This window comes from Brachyhypopomus gauderio, chromosome 7 (assembly GCF_052324685.1).
Source record: "Brachyhypopomus gauderio isolate BG-103 chromosome 7, BGAUD_0.2, whole genome shotgun sequence".
Lineage (NCBI taxonomy): Eukaryota > Metazoa > Chordata > Actinopteri > Gymnotiformes > Hypopomidae > Brachyhypopomus > Brachyhypopomus gauderio.
In genome coordinates this window covers 17,028,500-17,044,782 of record NC_135217.1, presented here as the reverse complement: position 1 = coordinate 17,044,782, position 16,283 = coordinate 17,028,500, and the positions used below count along the sequence as shown (strand labels likewise).

At 41.5% G+C, this 16,283-nt stretch overlaps 1 protein-coding gene across 3 annotated transcripts; it reads right to left on the bottom strand.

Annotated features, from left to right (window-relative positions):
* Positions 1–2,877: 2,877 nt before the first annotated feature.
* Positions 2,878–14,788, bottom strand: tfr1b (transferrin receptor 1b). Of its 3 annotated transcripts, none has more exons than XM_077012150.1 (19): positions 14,661–14,788; positions 10,413–10,464; positions 9,976–10,198; positions 9,670–9,871; positions 9,412–9,549; positions 9,223–9,310; positions 8,807–8,929; positions 8,564–8,656; positions 8,290–8,429; positions 8,004–8,167; positions 7,780–7,896; positions 7,492–7,577; positions 7,324–7,387; positions 6,860–6,927; positions 6,643–6,713; positions 6,263–6,347; positions 5,868–6,098; positions 5,584–5,724; positions 2,878–5,179 (listed from the first exon to the last, which is right to left on the bottom strand). In XM_077012150.1, the coding sequence occupies exons 2-19, from the start codon at positions 10,455–10,457 to the stop codon at positions 4,940–4,942; spliced, it is 2,319 nt and encodes a 772-aa protein (XP_076868265.1). In that variant the 5' UTR covers positions 10,458–10,464; positions 14,661–14,788; the 3' UTR covers positions 2,878–4,939. The 3 variants fall into 3 exon arrangements, with proteins under 3 accessions (XP_076868265.1, XP_076868264.1, XP_076868266.1); XM_077012149.1 differs by having other exon boundaries at positions 14,571–14,721; XM_077012151.1 differs by lacking the exon at positions 14,661–14,788 and adding an exon at positions 14,437–14,562.
* Positions 14,789–16,283: the final 1,495 nt, after the last annotated feature.

Below are 16,283 nucleotides of genomic sequence, written 5' to 3'. Positions count from 1 at the left end.
AATTCTGGTTTTGAAAGGAAGAGATAAGAATCCTAGGGTGTGTATCAGTGGAGGCAGGGTAACGTGAGGTATGTGTAGGGACAGGACTGAGCTTGAGACATTTGGCAATCATTCCTAATAACAATAAAAAAAAAATCATAGAGAAGGTCATGTACAATCTATGAAACACCAAAACACACACTATCACACTCATTAAAACACTCTGCCCTGGTTGGATGAAAATAAACACTGACATTCACTAACAGAAGGCCCAGGAGGAAAACTCCTAGTCTCACACTCACTAACACACCCCGCCCTGGTAGGAGGAAAACACACACTCTCACACTTGCTAACACACTCCGCATTGGTAGGAGGAAAACACACTCTCACACTCGCTAACACACTCCACCCTGGTAGGAGGAAAACACACTCTCACACTCGCTAACACACTTCAGCCCTGGTAGGAAGAAAACACACACACTCACACTCGCTAACACACTCCAGCCCTGGTAGGAGGAAAACGGAGTGAAGGTAGACAGTAAACCTTTTTCTTTTTTTTTACCATGATTATTTTTTGTTACATATAATTACCCTGGGATCCAATGAAACCCTGCATGAGTAATTTAAATATGTAGGAGGGTGCACAGCGTGTGCTCAGTGTGCTCAGGCATATTCTTCACAGAAAAGGCACCAACGCAAATGAGTCTCAGGTTGAAAAAATAATTCATTATATAATAATTATTTTACATTGAAAATGTAAAAATTTACATTGTCTTTCAGTCAACTTCCAAGCTTTCCAACCTTAGCATCTGTGCATAGTCACTCTGCATATAGTGAGTGATCTGATTCAGTCGCCCCATCACACGGTAGCATCTTTTTTTTACAACAACTGTTGTCACAAAGCACCTTTACAGACCAGGCCCAAACACCCCATGAACGAGCCATAGTGGCAGAGAAAACCTCCCTAAGAGCACGAGGAAGAAACCTCAAGAGGAACTGCGGCTCCCACCCTCTGGTTGGCTACAGGTGCGTTACAACAATAACGGTACCAAAACAATCATTAAAACGACATTTACCTCATATGCATTTGAGTCCAGTATTTGAAATGTAACTGTTACACTCATTTACCACTACAAAGAATGCAAAATGTTAAAAGAGAAACATGGCCTAATTTCTTTGCAACTACAAATCCTCCATTACCTTATTCCTATGAGTCATCTCAAAATACAAATGAATGAAGCATGAATAACCTAATTCATACACAGTTAATTGTACCACCAAAATATGCAAATAATATTTATTGTGAGTGTATTTATTACATCAATTCTTTTCCCTATAAAGTGCAGTTTTTTCATATAAAGTGCACATGAGATGAAGAACATTGATTTGCAGTCCTCAGATGATTCAGTTTATGCTCCATAAAGTTTGTCCCCACATGGTGAGGCTGGGTTCGGGGTGGGCACATTTCAAATAGATGTAGTACAGAATCTCTGACACATTCAGTCCTCTTGGTGTCACTATAATGGCTGTTTCATAATGTGAAGAAGCATCATTGAAAAAATATACTTATTGTTCCCTGAATATGTGCATTAATAAAGAAAACATATTTCTATTCTATGATCTTCAGATTCAGTACTATACATAAGCTCCTTCAGAAAAAAAGGAATGTAAAGATGAATTCCTGTACCCATATATCTCCATCAGAAAAGAAACTGAGGTTCATAGCCCCTCACAATCAAACATCAGTGCTGAGAGAAAGATTACCTAAGGAGTCTAACATTCATTCATCTGGTGTCGCATGTGTATGTGTGATGATGTGAATGAGGTTGCGTTTGGTGTCTACCTGTTTGGTATGAACTGATTGTAACGCTGCGTGTTTTTACTGGATGGGTTTTGCTTATGTACCCAGCTTGCTATAGTTTCATAGCTCTTTTCTCACCAGGTGTATATAAACATTATATTATTATATTCTTTCAAATCAGAATTTGCTCATGACACTGCCTATTGCCTTTATTTCAAACAAACATTGCACTGCACATGGGTTTTCAGACCAGCTTCGTCTGATTTTTTTCCGTCTAGGTGATGGATTTCTATTACGATAGAAGGAATTCACACACTTGTGTCATATGTCAGTCATAATATATTGTCTTTTTATTAATGTTATAAATTACCCTATACGTGTGTATTTCATTGACTTCATTTCACCTTCTGTGATTCCGGGCTTGTGTATTTATTCTGTACATTTACCTTATGTTGCAGAATATTGATCTTAGGATGGACTAGTCCACATTCTCTGAACCTCTTGTAGTCTATAGAAGTCGAGCTCGTCTTTTTGTTTTAGAGGATGTTGATGTTTTCACCCGTTTTCTGGGGCTTTTTTCTGTCTAGTTTCCATTTTGTTTTTCGTTTCTGCATATTTTGTCACCTGAACATTTCAAAAGAAACTCGTCCGCTTGATGTAGTTATTTTTATCACAAATTTCTTTCAGCACAGTATTATTTTTGCCTTCATTACAGGAGTTATGAAGTGGCCTTTCGTGAGCCCTGATCTAAACCCCCCTGAAGATCTGTGGAAGGAGCAGACACGTAGTCTGCAGAGGACACCTTCCAAACTCCAGACAGCTGGTTTGGTCAGCTCAGAAAGAGCAACAAAACATTAAGGATACCATCATTATTGTGAGATTTCCTTTCTTTAACGGAAGTGTACCAATAATTTTGCCAAAGCTACTTAAAAAAAAAGTATCATTAATTTTTTTTATCTAATCAATCACCACCAATGCTTACTGCTGCTATGCTGTTGTCCTGTGGTATTGGCCACCATTGAATGAAGGCCTCCTTTTAATATGGTCATGTATTATTCCCTTTGTTGCCATATAAAAAAAACAGCAGCTTGCAAAGCCACGATAAGCATACATTTTTATTGCAGAGCAAGGGCAGAGAATTCAGACAGAACCAAGGGAAAGGTTACCCATATAGCCAAAATAAAATGGGTGTTAAAGCAATGGTCATAAGTGCTGAAAATGGCACAATCAGTTAAATTTACCTGAACACACCCCCATCCCACCCCAGTCAGTTTAATCAGTTCCTAAAGTCAATTGTTAAACCCAGTAACATGACTTAATATAAATTTAAATTACAAACATCGGGACCCTGTGCAATGTAATACACTGAATTAAGTGCCATTAGAAAAGACGATTGATATGCATTAGAAGCAGCCAAACAGAGACTGACTAGCATATAACGCCAAACCAAGCCACAGGTTCAATCTGTCTGTGCGGACTACGGGCGGTGTTAAATCTACACAACCAAACTTCAAAAGTGCTTGGTTTTGATTAAGTGAGGAGAAGTGCAGTGTCACAAACATGAAAAGGTCAACACCACCCCTTCCTAGCAGTAACCTTTTCAAAAATAACCCAACTAAGATAGTCACCGCAAGAGAAAGTGTTTTGAGCAGCAGAGGATGTAAAGGTTCTGAGGCAATGAGTCTCCTACATTTCTTCAAAAGCCCTGAAGTTAAAGTGGCAAGACACATGGGTGTGAGTGCTGTCTAACGAGATTCACACCAAAACACAATCAATCTGATCTTCATCCCTTAACAGTAGACCGTCTCCCCATGCTTGGACCAAAACTCATTTTGAAAATAGAAAACTAGACTAAAGAACATCACCCACTAGATTGAAAAAGCCACAGGAGGCTCACCATTAACTGAAAAACAAGCAAAGCCACACACAAAACAGAAAATGAAAAATATGTATAAAAAACTATGGGAAACACTGTTCCCGATAATTTAATCCACCCTACAGTGAAATATGAGGGACACTGCCCCCGATAAATACACGTCGGTAGGCAAAAACTACCATCACACTTTGCATTATGGAAGACACTGCTTCCGATAATGATTTAGGACAGAAATATATGTTCCAAAAATGGCTTAGTCACAGAAACAGCTAGAGATTTTGCTGCCAAAGCCAAATTATTTTCAACAAATCAGAAAATTTGAGTTTATTTGTTAAATTGCAACTCTAAATTTTACACTGAGAACCTGTGCAAAACTGCTTTGCTGGATTATGGTTTGTTATTAGCCCAAAGACACTGCTTCTTACAGAAGGGGTCTATGCTTGTTTATCAAGTGCATATGGGTTGATGACCACGTGTACATACAGTGGAGTTTTCTAGTGACAGCTCTTGGCAACATGTATTTCTGATAGCAGATGCTGCTTTTTTAAACTGACAGTATAACCGTCACAATTATGGAAGGCACTGCTTCCGATAATAAAAAACAAAAAACAAAATCAAAAAAACATTTTATAGTGAGCGCTGTCACTGATAAATAAATAAGTAACAAAGTCTTCTAAATGCCAAATGGGTAAGGTTATGACTTACACAGACAGCAAACACAGAGGTTTCCTCTGCAAGGCCTTTGGCTTGGGATATAAGTGCGAAAGGGAATCGGCTCGGTTCAAACACACAGTTAGCAGCCATGAAGGAGGGAAGCCTTCATAAGCACCTGGCCTCTCACTAACCTGACCAGGGAAATAATATGGTGGAAGATGACTGGCACCTCAGGAATTTACATCTAGCCAATCAAAACTTGAGAATGCCAGAATGCTCCTCGTGCTGTGCTTCAGTATTTTAAATGATGTTGTGTTCATCAGATTTCCAGAACTCTCAAGTTCTGAATTCCCAGTGTCACAACTGAAACGGAGGGTGTTGTCAGTACAGCTCAAATCACAGAGCTTATGAGCTGCTCAACAAGACTAGGATAATTAATAATAGTGAATATTTTATAATTAATAATTAATCCCTGAAGATGCATACAGGTGAGGGTAATAAACCAATTAAAGCAATCACAAATCTGACATTAAGTGATCATTCACATCAGATTATTAGCCAGACCTGTATGCAAATATAAACACCAACATTTGGATACGTTCAAAAATAGTCATCACAATCCAAGACAGCTAGATCATATTGTCCAAGACCCACACGTCTCCGGCCAGATCATTAGCACAGCTCTGGATGGTCCAGGTGGCCAGGGCCAACTGGTTGCGCAGGAAGTCGACGTCAGCAGCTTCGGTAGTTCTGATGCTTTTCAGGTGGTCTTGGAGGGCAGTCATGGTGTAGTCGCCAGAGCCGAACAAAATGTGTCGAAACGGAACATCCCTCGGAGACACGTAGGGAGAGAGGAGGTTGTGCTCCACCTAGGGACAGGTAGACACGTGGGAATAAATGCACTTTGCCTACAAGTTCTAAAACAACTGCTACTTTGGCAGACAGAGGAAGTGGCTTAAAACAAAAAGAGACTACATTTTCTTTCAAAGCATCTTTATCTTGCTTTTCTAGGCACACAAGGTGCAGATACAAAGTGTTTCCTATGAATATCACTCCAGAGTCCAGTAAACGACATTTATTTTAACAGAATTTCAACTGGCTAAGCTGGCTAATGTTTATGCAACAGCTACGCTTGGTGCAGCTCATGGTTTTGGATCGCCACGTTTACTCCATTAAATTCTGCAAGCACACTCATCTCAATGTCAGCTCAGAACATTTCCAATCCTCTTTTTAGAAAATGTTCTCTTAATTTTGTTTATGTAAGCAAGTTTACCCTCATAATGTAGTCGTTGATTTGGCGACAGGTCTCCGCATCCTCCAGGTCGCTGTTCTGGGCAACGTTGAGCAGGGTGTCAGCAGCACGCCTGTAGGACCCCACTGCCGATATCAGCCACAGAGCAGACAGTTGTGTGGACTGGACAGGATCACAGCAGAGGTCAGAGAAAAAACTAATCATGATCATCATCTTGAAACGCAATGGATCACAACACAGCACAAGACATACAAGACCATAGAATATTCAACCAAACCACAAAAACCACAAACAAAAAGTCTTACTTTTTCGAAGGGAGCGAGACTGGATTTGACCTTGGCCACGTGCAACCTGATGAGGTTTGTGTATCTGGTCACATCCAGCCTCAGAAGGTGGTCGTGGACCAGTCTGAGGGCCATCTGTCCAGCCACCTGAGCAACAGACACGCAAAAATCACCCACCCTCTGGCCTGTGGCAATGTCCAAATTCTCTTTGGTGTCCAGGGGTGTTCCAAAGTACTTATATTGGGATGAAGCCTGTTGGATGAACATCAACAGAATTAGGTTAGTGAAAAGCCTACATCACCTGTTTGTATACTGCTTTACCATCCAACAATAAAGATGTAAGTGTAAAATACGGAACAAATAACATTTATACTTCAGAAATTTAACAAATGTAATGTTCACAACACAAAACTCACCCCAATAAAGCGGAAGGAAATGGAAGGAATTCCAGAGAAAGCCAAGAATGGATACGCTCCATCCTCCATCTTCATTGGCTCTAAACTAAGATTTTGAATTTCACCCCCCACACAATATATTTCCTCCATTAGAATAATTACAGTTACTTCCAGGGATTGTATTTACCATCAACAGGAAGCACTCGGCATTAAACAGACATTTGTAATTGAGCCTCACGGGATAGAATGGAACAGGATTATAGGATTCATCTTCTGCAGTTAGGACTAAACTCAACAGTGATTATAAATATATTTATAATCTCAAAACATATTCTCCCGTACAGCACAACACTTCACACACACACTGAACGCACTACCAACACATCCTCAAATCAACTCACACTTTTGTCTGAAAATCCACAACGTCAAACCTCGGGTAGAGGATTCTGTCATTTTTTGCACGAATCTTCACCTAAAAAAAAAGAAAAGACAGACAAGTTATGGTATTTTACAAAACAGCATGGATCAAAGATTAGCCCAGCAGTACCACAGATCAGACAACAGACACAGAGACACAATACAAGGAGCGACAGGGAGAGAACAATGAGGCCCCCCCACCTCGTTGAGGGTTTCCTGCAGTAGTGTGTGCAGCAGAGGGCTGCCCGACGCTTTGAACTGCTCTCCACCTGGAGAACAAGGAACCGCATAAGGTTTCCTCACAAAACCAATACACAGTAGAACAATGACACCGCCGCACTATAACCGGTATGCAGCTGAACCCGCAGGGAGTTTGAAATCTATAGACGAGCCAGAGATCCTTTTTCAACTAGTATAGACTTGTTTGCTTCTGCTTATTACCTTCCTTAAATACTAAAAAGAAGGTGAAGTTGGACCCCGGACTCCTGCACATACCTATAATCTCACTACAAGGTTTTTTTTTGTTTGTGTGTAATTTCTAATAAATTTATTTATTTGTCTGCTTTTTCTGTCTGTCAAAAGTGAACCAGCTATGGTTGACCATCTGCTGTCTACAGTAGTCTACAGTTCCTTAAAAACATAAAATATTGTACACTTCAACACACCAGAAACAGCTCCATCCAGGCTGATGTAGGTAAATGCTTTTCGGTCAAGTGAGGGCAGGTATCCCTGTAGAACACAGAGGACCAGAGAAGATTTTAATATCACACCACTGACTACTACACCAGTGACGTTCTGAAGCTGCTTTTGCCAATCACGTCACGTGAGCGTACCTCGAGCCACTCTGTGGCGCCAACGCTGCCAAAATCTCCAGCGCTCCAGCTTGCAAACACGATGCTTCTCCTGGGCCGGAAACCATCTGAGAAAGGGAGGGGGGAGGGGTCTGATCATCTGAGTCACAGTCTGAATAAAAATGCTCTGGAGGATAACGGAAGCTAGCAGAACAACTCTGGACCCACAGGTCTCATTCCGTGGGTTTCAGGCTCTGCTAGCATCCATTTTACTGGATTAACTCTCCCTCTAATGGACACGTGAGGCCAGGAACTGGGGTAACGCCCTACCCTTTATCATCTTCGTGAAGGCCTTGGCGAGCTCCACCAGCAGACTGGTGCCCACGGTGGACTTGGCATAGCCCCAGCTGAAGGAGTCCCTCTGAGCACCGATTACCACATAACGATCTGCAAAAATATCAAAACACATCAAATTGAGAGAGAGAGCAAGAGAGGCCACACTGCCACACTGTGGTATATGCAAATCCCACTGTGGTAGGACTCAGCTGCCTCACCTGGGTCAGTGAACCCCTTAATGACTCCAAAAACATTATGGATCCTGGTGTGGACTTTGCTGTTATTAACCAACACTGTGACCATGCTGTTTGACCCTCCCAGTTTGTAACTGTTTAAAAGTGTTCCCCTGAAGGAGTCAGGAGCCTCCTTTCCATCCATCTTCCTGCAGACAAATTGAGAGTTATAGTCCTAGAAGAGCCTTCTTTAACAGAACAGACACTCACTGCAGATGATTATACTTTGCTTGGGCAAAGCTACTAGGGCCATGAATGGTCATTAACTTACTCAAAGATTTTACGAGCCATGTCTGCAGTGATCGTCTGAGCCAGGATTTCAGGGAGACCCGAGGATTTGGTCGGAGGGAACTGGGTGTGGTTGAAGGACGGGAAGCCGGGGGTATATGGATCACCCGTTCCAAGATGGACCTGGATTACGAGCAGAAGGGAACAAAGGAAAGGAGAGAAGAAGAAGAGGACTTCTAACAGTATTCTTTCTAAAACCCAAAAGGAGAAAGTAAGTTTAGGTCAGATGGATGATACAACACCGCGCAGGTACTCACGTGTCCATAGAGTTCAATGTTGCGATTATAGATGCCATCAATTTCTGGGTAGATCAAAACTGCAACTGCGGCAAACTTGGCAGCATTGGCAACCTAGAAGTAACATTTGAGTCATGCCATCACTCAAAATCAAGCCTGAATAATAAATAATAAGCCAGTAATGAAAGACAAAATGAGAGAGGACTCCACTCTGGAGCTTTTAAAGGCATGCTACAAGCTCAGACGTGTAAAGTTTTGAATCACCTTCTCTGCAAGGCTGATTTCTCCAGTTCTCAACAAAAGAACCGTCCCGTTGAGGTCAATGCCAACATCCTTCAGGTACTTCAGATCTTCTAACTTACCATAATTACCATACACCACCCTGCCCTGTGAGAAGATCAGCCATAATGTCAGCTTTGATACAATAAACCTGTTAGATACATTGGAGAAACCAAGGTATCAACTTGTAACAAAAAGCAAGGAAGGCAAAAATCAACTTTTATCTACCTCAACAGAGAATGTCCAACATAAATGTACATCATATAGACATTCCATTGCAGTTCCACTCAAAGCTCTGTGACTGAACTATCTATAAGTTAGGCTGGTCTGATGTAGCGTTTCCTCAGGACATGCCTTCAGATACTGGCCTTCCCAGATAACAGACCTACACAAAGACACACCTGTTTACTGCCTGAAGCGCTGTAAGCCAAGAATCCCTGTGGGCTTCCCACCTCTTCGGAACCCAAGAAGACTTTGTTTATATTATCCCTGTTAAAAAAAAAACAATTATGTTACCAAGTGAAGTAACTGAGGGCTAGCATAGGAGGAGCCTATGCAGCATGGGAGGAGTCTATGCAGCCTATACTGACCTTAAAGGCACCTGCAGCTGAACATAGTGCTCGTCATTCCACGGGTCCATTCGGAGGCTCTTAAAAATGTCCAACACCTTATTGGCCAGTTCCTCGTCTCCTTTACTGCCGGCCTGATGATTATTCATGGAGAACTCCCTTCATTGGTCGAGAAGGAGGAAGCTCATTAGTATATTCACAAACTCACCAATCAAATATGAAATTTTAACAAGCAACAAATAGTACAAGATAGCATGGCATGCAAGTGCCAAAACAGACCTCAAGGTTTCGACAAAGTTGATGGGCAACAGCTGGGAACGCAGCATGCCTGTGATGTCACTCCAGTCTAAGGTGGGCTCGGGTTTCTGGACCACAACCCCTTCATCCTTGCTCTGCTCCACCGGTGTCGGGAGACACGTTACCGCCTCAGACTCGTGGCTCGGTATGGGTTTACGGTGTGACACATAACCTACAAGATAACCTGACACACACACACACACACACTTATTAAAACCATGTAGTAAACAGCAAAAAGATGTAAATCATTGTGCCACACAAGGAATGCACAATGGCACAGTGCCTTACCAGTGACAAAGATGAGCAGGACACCCAGCACGACGTACACCATGTTCCTGGAGGTGCACAGATGTCTCTGCGTGGGGGGGCTGGCGGCGTGGCGGCGGCCCGTTTCAGGGAGGTCCAACTCCTCCTCCATCTCTGTCGAGAGCTTCACCTCTACGTGGCTGTTATCCCCATCGGTGTTAGGAGCCAGGTTGAAGCGCGTGTACGACTGAGGCTCGCCGTTGAACTGTGATGTTGGGGGGACAATTAGAAAGGTCAGGACAGTTTGTTTCAGGACACCTACACAAAGCACTTCACAAACACACGTAACTACATTGTGAGCCTTCTTGATCCACCCCCCAATTTACAGGAGCTGTTTTGGAATTCTTGCAGGTCTGAGTGTACCTTAAAATGTCATTTTAGCTTAAGAAAAAAAAGAAAAAGAAAAAAAAAGATCTTACTATTTTTGAAATCTTAGCTCTTGCATGATTAATTGGTCCCGACATTATGAATCTGAAAAAGAGAGGAACAAGATGAGATTAATTCAGAGCACGAGCACAAAGACCTCCTCGGATAAACTGTCTCTTCTCTAGACTCAGTGCAGTTATAAGCAGGACCGTCCAATACCAAAGTCCAAGGGATCACAAATCAGTGATCTGGTTTGATTTACCAGACACATGCCAAAGACACACTGGAGCCAGCTGTAGACTGCAAATAAAAAATAAATCAATACAGGAATAAGCATCAACACCCCCTGAATTTCAATACAGATCAGCCACTGCCCTAATAGTCTTCTTTATATGAAAGTACATTTTATTCCAAGTAGCTTAAAAACAAATATATTGAAAACAACACAAGACAGATGCAACTGAAAAAAAACAATTATTTCCATTTTATATATAGATACAGAATGTAACTTTCTTCATATCTTCCTAACTACAACACTCAAATGTACAAACTCACTCATCTGCTGAAAAAAAGCAACCAAACCAGTTCAGAGTAAGAGAAACCCTATTAAACAATTGGCACAAAACCACAGTTGGCAGTAATCTTTAGGCACGTATCACCTGTGCGCTCTTAAAAAGATCTCCTAGGATTACATATGGGACATATTTGGGGCAGGTTAAATCTTGAATCATTATCAACACTGGTGACCTCAACATAAATACGGTCACATAGGAGATGGACAAAACGGGTACAAATGCCAAAACCCAATCCGAAGTAAAGCCTGTGCAATATGAACAATTCAAAATGTCACTTTTTCTATAGAATTTTTCTAACATCCTCTTCCTCATATGCCATGTTAATCAACTGAACCTCAATGGTCTAATAATAAAATGCTGATATATATATAATCACAAACAAAAAAATATATATATCACAAGTTACTTAATGCTTACTCAATAAGTAAAGCAACTGATGATGATTGTGGCACTAGTCCAAGGTATAAAATAGCCATTAATACTTAAGAAAAGCTGTAATTAATCTATTTGTGTTAACCTTTCTGTCAAGAACAAGGTTTGGTAAAATTGTAATGTCTGATTTTACCTACTTGATTATATAAAGTTAATCAAACCAAATGTTTAATATGTTTTACACCCAATGCACTTTGCATGTAGTTTAGTTTAAACGTGCCTTAAAATGCATAAAGGTAACATTATTGAGTTACAATATCAACATTGCCCACAAGTTGCTAACCATCTGTTGTTGTATCAGATCAAGGAAGTCAATACTGGTGCATCCCTACTTACAACCACTCGAATAATTAATGTCAAAGGCAGGGGAATATGATGACCAAAGCCACTGGCAAGAACCCCTGTTGTTAAAAAACCCTTGCACTGTTCACATCACAAAATACTCAAAGCAAGTCACAAAAAGATAAGGCAGGCGCCAGACAGACGCATGGGGCATTACTTGCACAACTAAGTCAAAACAGTCCATGGTGTAAACACCACAGGTTAAAATTACGTAGTACGATGACTGGAATTGCTTCAAAGTAAATAGTTTTACACATATTCTACAACTGCAGAACGGGAAGTCCTAGGAGGCATTGTCCAAATTAAAATGCCATTTAGCAAGCTAACAGTTTATGATTATTAAATTGAATAAACAAAGAACAAGTATAGACTGGACCCTCATTTTCAAGTTTTAAAAGCACAAACGAATTGCTTAATAAGTTAAAATGTAGACTAAAACAATAGTCTTTTATTTTAAGGTGCAATCTATTTTGCCTTTTAACCTTTTCCGTCCTCCTATTAACTCTGGTAATGCAAAACCGCTCAAATAAATAAATGTTATATAAAGTACCTACATCTGTTTCATGTGATAGTCTGAACACTAAAAAAAGAAAATCTGTGACCACAGAGAAGTTTCTGCGTGTTGTCGAGAAATAAGGTCCAGTGATGACACACATTCTGATAACTACACATATGCACTCAATTATTTATTGTCATTTAGAAGGAGCTTAATGTGAATCTATTCAAACATTTAGGTAGGCCAAAATAACACCTCCCACGCATGCGAATATTTAGAAGTTTAACCCTCATCACATCCTCATCTCCGTTTATCCCCCGTGTCAGCAGCTTAATTGAATTTTAAATGTAATATCACGTAACGTAGAATTGACAGAATAAAAAAACAAAACAGTTGTTTCTAACACCTTTTTTGTCTAAAACGTTAACTTAAGTGTTGTACTTTCTACTGACAAACGCCAAGGGTGGTTAGCAGCCCCGTCGACAGGGGGGGACAACCGGGTCTGTTGTCCCGGGCCCCAGGGCCAGGGGGGCCCATCAAAGAGCCCAGCAATTTATTTTTTATTTAAAGTCTATAATTTTTAAATAATCTTGAAATCTTTCATTAATATAAAATTCTGTACTCAAAATAAACTCAATGGCTAAAATATATGTTTTTTAACCTATCTGCATATTTTCCATTAAGTGCATACACCCCCGCATCCCACTGGAAAATGGTTTGATCCAGCACCGACCGTAACTGGCTGGTACCCGCACAACAGCGGGAAATACAGTGGTGGATAGTTAAAGTAAATACAGAAATCTGGAGCGCAGAAAAGAAAGGAAAACATTTACCTGACGAATTTTAATGTTGCATTGTGTTCCAGGTTTGAAAAGTGCTGGAATTTAGGCTAAAGTACTTGAAAATGCTTGAAAGTAACTACTTTGTTTCACAACAAATAGCTGTCTGACTGAACAGTTCTCGTGAAGACGTTAAGATTGGGCGTTTTGAAAATAAACAACCATTAAATAATGTGATAAAAAGCGAATTATTTCGAGTAAATGTATAAATATTTAACTCAATTAAGTTTAACGTGTTGGAAAATATTGAAATTGACCTTTAAAGTGAAGTACAAGTGCTTTAATTCCACATTATAAAGGTGTATGAACCCTGCAAACATGACTTTGTTCATTGCGCTGAAGCGCGTCGCGCGCGAAGTTACAAAAGTCAAGAGGTGCACGACCTTGCATGGACAGCGCGCGAGGCCCTCGCACACGGTCGGTGCCACTGCGATTACGTTATTTTCGCGCGAACCCTCGCACCGCTCGCGACGCGTCAAGTATATAACCAGTCAGCTGTCAGAAACAGCTTTGATGTGTGGCTATATTGTCAAATGACGTGCGCCGGGGGGGGGGCACATTAGACATTCTTGTCCCGGGCCCTAGCAAGACTGTCAACGGGCCTGGTGGTTAGTAGGATACCGACGTTGCCTCTTTCCTCATAGGAACGAGCAACGTTATCCAGCGCCTACAAGCTGCGACAGGGGAGTGACGTTAAGTGGAACACGCGCGAGCCTCTCGCGACTCTAATCCACAACACGGTCAGAAAATGTGCAGCAGCGCTCTGCGACCACACAATCCTACGGGCACAGGTTCTGGTGTAACACCGGCGCCGTGGTAAAGCCCTGAAACGTGGCCGACGTAACGGGCCGCAGATCGGCCCCAGTTCACCCCAGAAAGCGCCTTGTGCGTCCAGACACGTTTTTGCACGTGGGCTATCATGCAGAACAATGTTAGCTTAGCATGCTACGTTAGCTTAGCTACGGCCCCGCGTCTAAGCGATCAAGGTCAACACCACGAGCCGTGTAGCAAAATGAACACCAGCCCACATGAATCTATGCAAGATGGGCAACGTTAAAACTACTACGGCCTCGAATGTAGCCATCCGGCTGACGTTTGCACCCAAAACCGCTAATACGCCAGCCGTCCAAATCAAATAACGTTACGCGCATTAGACGAGCGATCAGCATGGTCGCCTTTCATTTTTTTGCATCCTCTGCAGGTCTTCAGAGCAACGCCGTTAGCCGGCTAGCTTCACTTAAACAGTAGCTGCGGGAGAGCTGGCTGGCTAACGGTGTATTATCATTATATATGCACTTGTTAACTATACGGTGAACATGATCCATTGCACATCAAAGTCAACACAACCCAATCCACGCGGCCCACTGGCGAAATGCGTTTTTGATGCACTAACCTTCGAGAAACGACCTTCCGCGTTAACGGCAGCCCGATGATACGACCTGAAGCTACAGATGCTACAACACTACGAATTGCAGAAAAAAAATAAATGTCGCCTTTTGTCGTAAGACCGTTAAATAAGCGCCTCACCGTGTATTAGACTTGGAGACACGTGCGAATCTGACGCGGAACTGCACAGCTGAACGGCAGCACGCGGCTCCAGCCACTACAGTTACTCACGATTTGTAGATGAGTGGTGAAGACAAACCGATCACGCCTGCTTCCCGTCACGTAGCCTGCGCTATCTACACCCTGTCATGGCAGCCTGCAGTGTTCCGGGTGCAGACTGGTGCAAAATGAATGGGGGAGCATGGAGATATCAGTTTCCAGTTGGACAGGCTCTTCCTTTATGTTTGGGGGAAAATAGTACTAAGATAGCAAATATAACAGTTATATGTTCTTTCTTCCACGACAGATTTCAGAGTGCTGATTGCTTGGTAAAAGCTAAGTGTCCTAATGGCCTAAGGCCGTTGCTGTAGAAAAAAATGAAATGTATAGAGAAATGCACTATTGCATAGTTTTCTGTCACATTGTCCACTTTCACATTTTACCTATAATAGCTAGTTACGATACAGTGGGACATGCTTTATTAAACCAAAAAACATGAAAATAAAATTCATGCACAATATTTCCGAGGAAATAGGCCCAACATATTTCATTTATTTCAGAAGCTACACTTTATTTATTTATAAAATGATGTCAATTATGTCAAATGAACGTTCTCAGTCTATAACAATCGATTTAGAGGATTAGCATCGAATTTTTGGCAGAGACTTTGCTTTCCGTTAATACATTTTCGGGACGTCTTCATACAATCTTTTGCACAAAGCAAGTCTAAAATGAGCAGGAATGCTACTGTAAACCAGGCTCTGCTGTAAACATCCTGTTATCCTGGTGTGTTATACGTATTAAAAGTGGCCACGAGTCTCCAGAGGTCGCAGCGCGAGGTTCCTCACTGGGCTGGGCTGAATAGGAGGGGGCGCTTTTAGGGGCAGGAAGACGTTAACATTTCGCTACTGAGTGATTGAATGGTGAGCTGACGCTGGAGTAGCAGAAATATTAGCATCCAATTGTCCCAAAGCCATTTGCTGTTCAAGAACACAACATGGTGGCAGTCCTAATCTCTAGAAATTCTGATTAAGCATCATGCTCATTGGAGTTTGGATGACTGCTTTTTCTGAACAAATGTTTAGCAAGATAGTGACCCTGGCTGATTAAGACATGGATAAAGGAACTGCACAGAAAGTGAATTTTTTAGGGTTAGGGTTATGCATAATACCCAAGTTGTTTTTGGTTATATCTCAAATCTCATTTTAATAAATTGGGTACTGCAGTAGCAATATCGAATTTGTTTTAGTGCACACAGTTTGAACTGAGATTTAATCGCCACGGAACTAAAATGTGAGAAAGCCGAGAGCAAGACAAATTCAGCTATTTTACAGTTTTTTGCAGCTGCTAAGACCACAAAGGTTTTAGCACTTTTGGAGCCTAACTTTTGACCTGGTCCACTAAACTCTGTATAGAGATGACGAGGACAAGAATGAGGAAGACCACTAGCAACTCTGGTTGACCACATGGACCATTTACTGAAGGTAAAGGGTTCAGCCTAATCTGTAGTTACACTGTGGCATCATCCAGACATTTCAAAATGAGAAGAGATAAGTAAACCTATTTTCTATACACACTATATAATGTTTTCACACTACTACCCCTTGCTAGGGGACGAATATGGCTACCCACCTCAACAGAAAGAGACCATGCTCAATATGGTCAGAGCAAACAATAGCATATGTTTCCGACAAC

Bases quoted from the DNA above. Each gene is read 5' to 3' on its own strand.
- tfr1b (XM_077012150.1), bottom strand. From the start codon at position 10,457: ATGTCGGGACCAATTAATCATGCAAGAGCTAAGATTTCAAAAATA. The intron at 7,897-8,003 runs GTGAGGCAGCTG...ATATTTTTGCAG, and splicing joins TAAGGGGTTCACTGACCCAG to ATCGTTATGTGGTAATCGGT. The intron at 6,928-7,323 runs GTGTGTTGAAGT...CTTGTTCTCCAG, and splicing joins CCTGGATGGAGCTGTTTCTG to GTGGAGAGCAGTTCAAAGCG.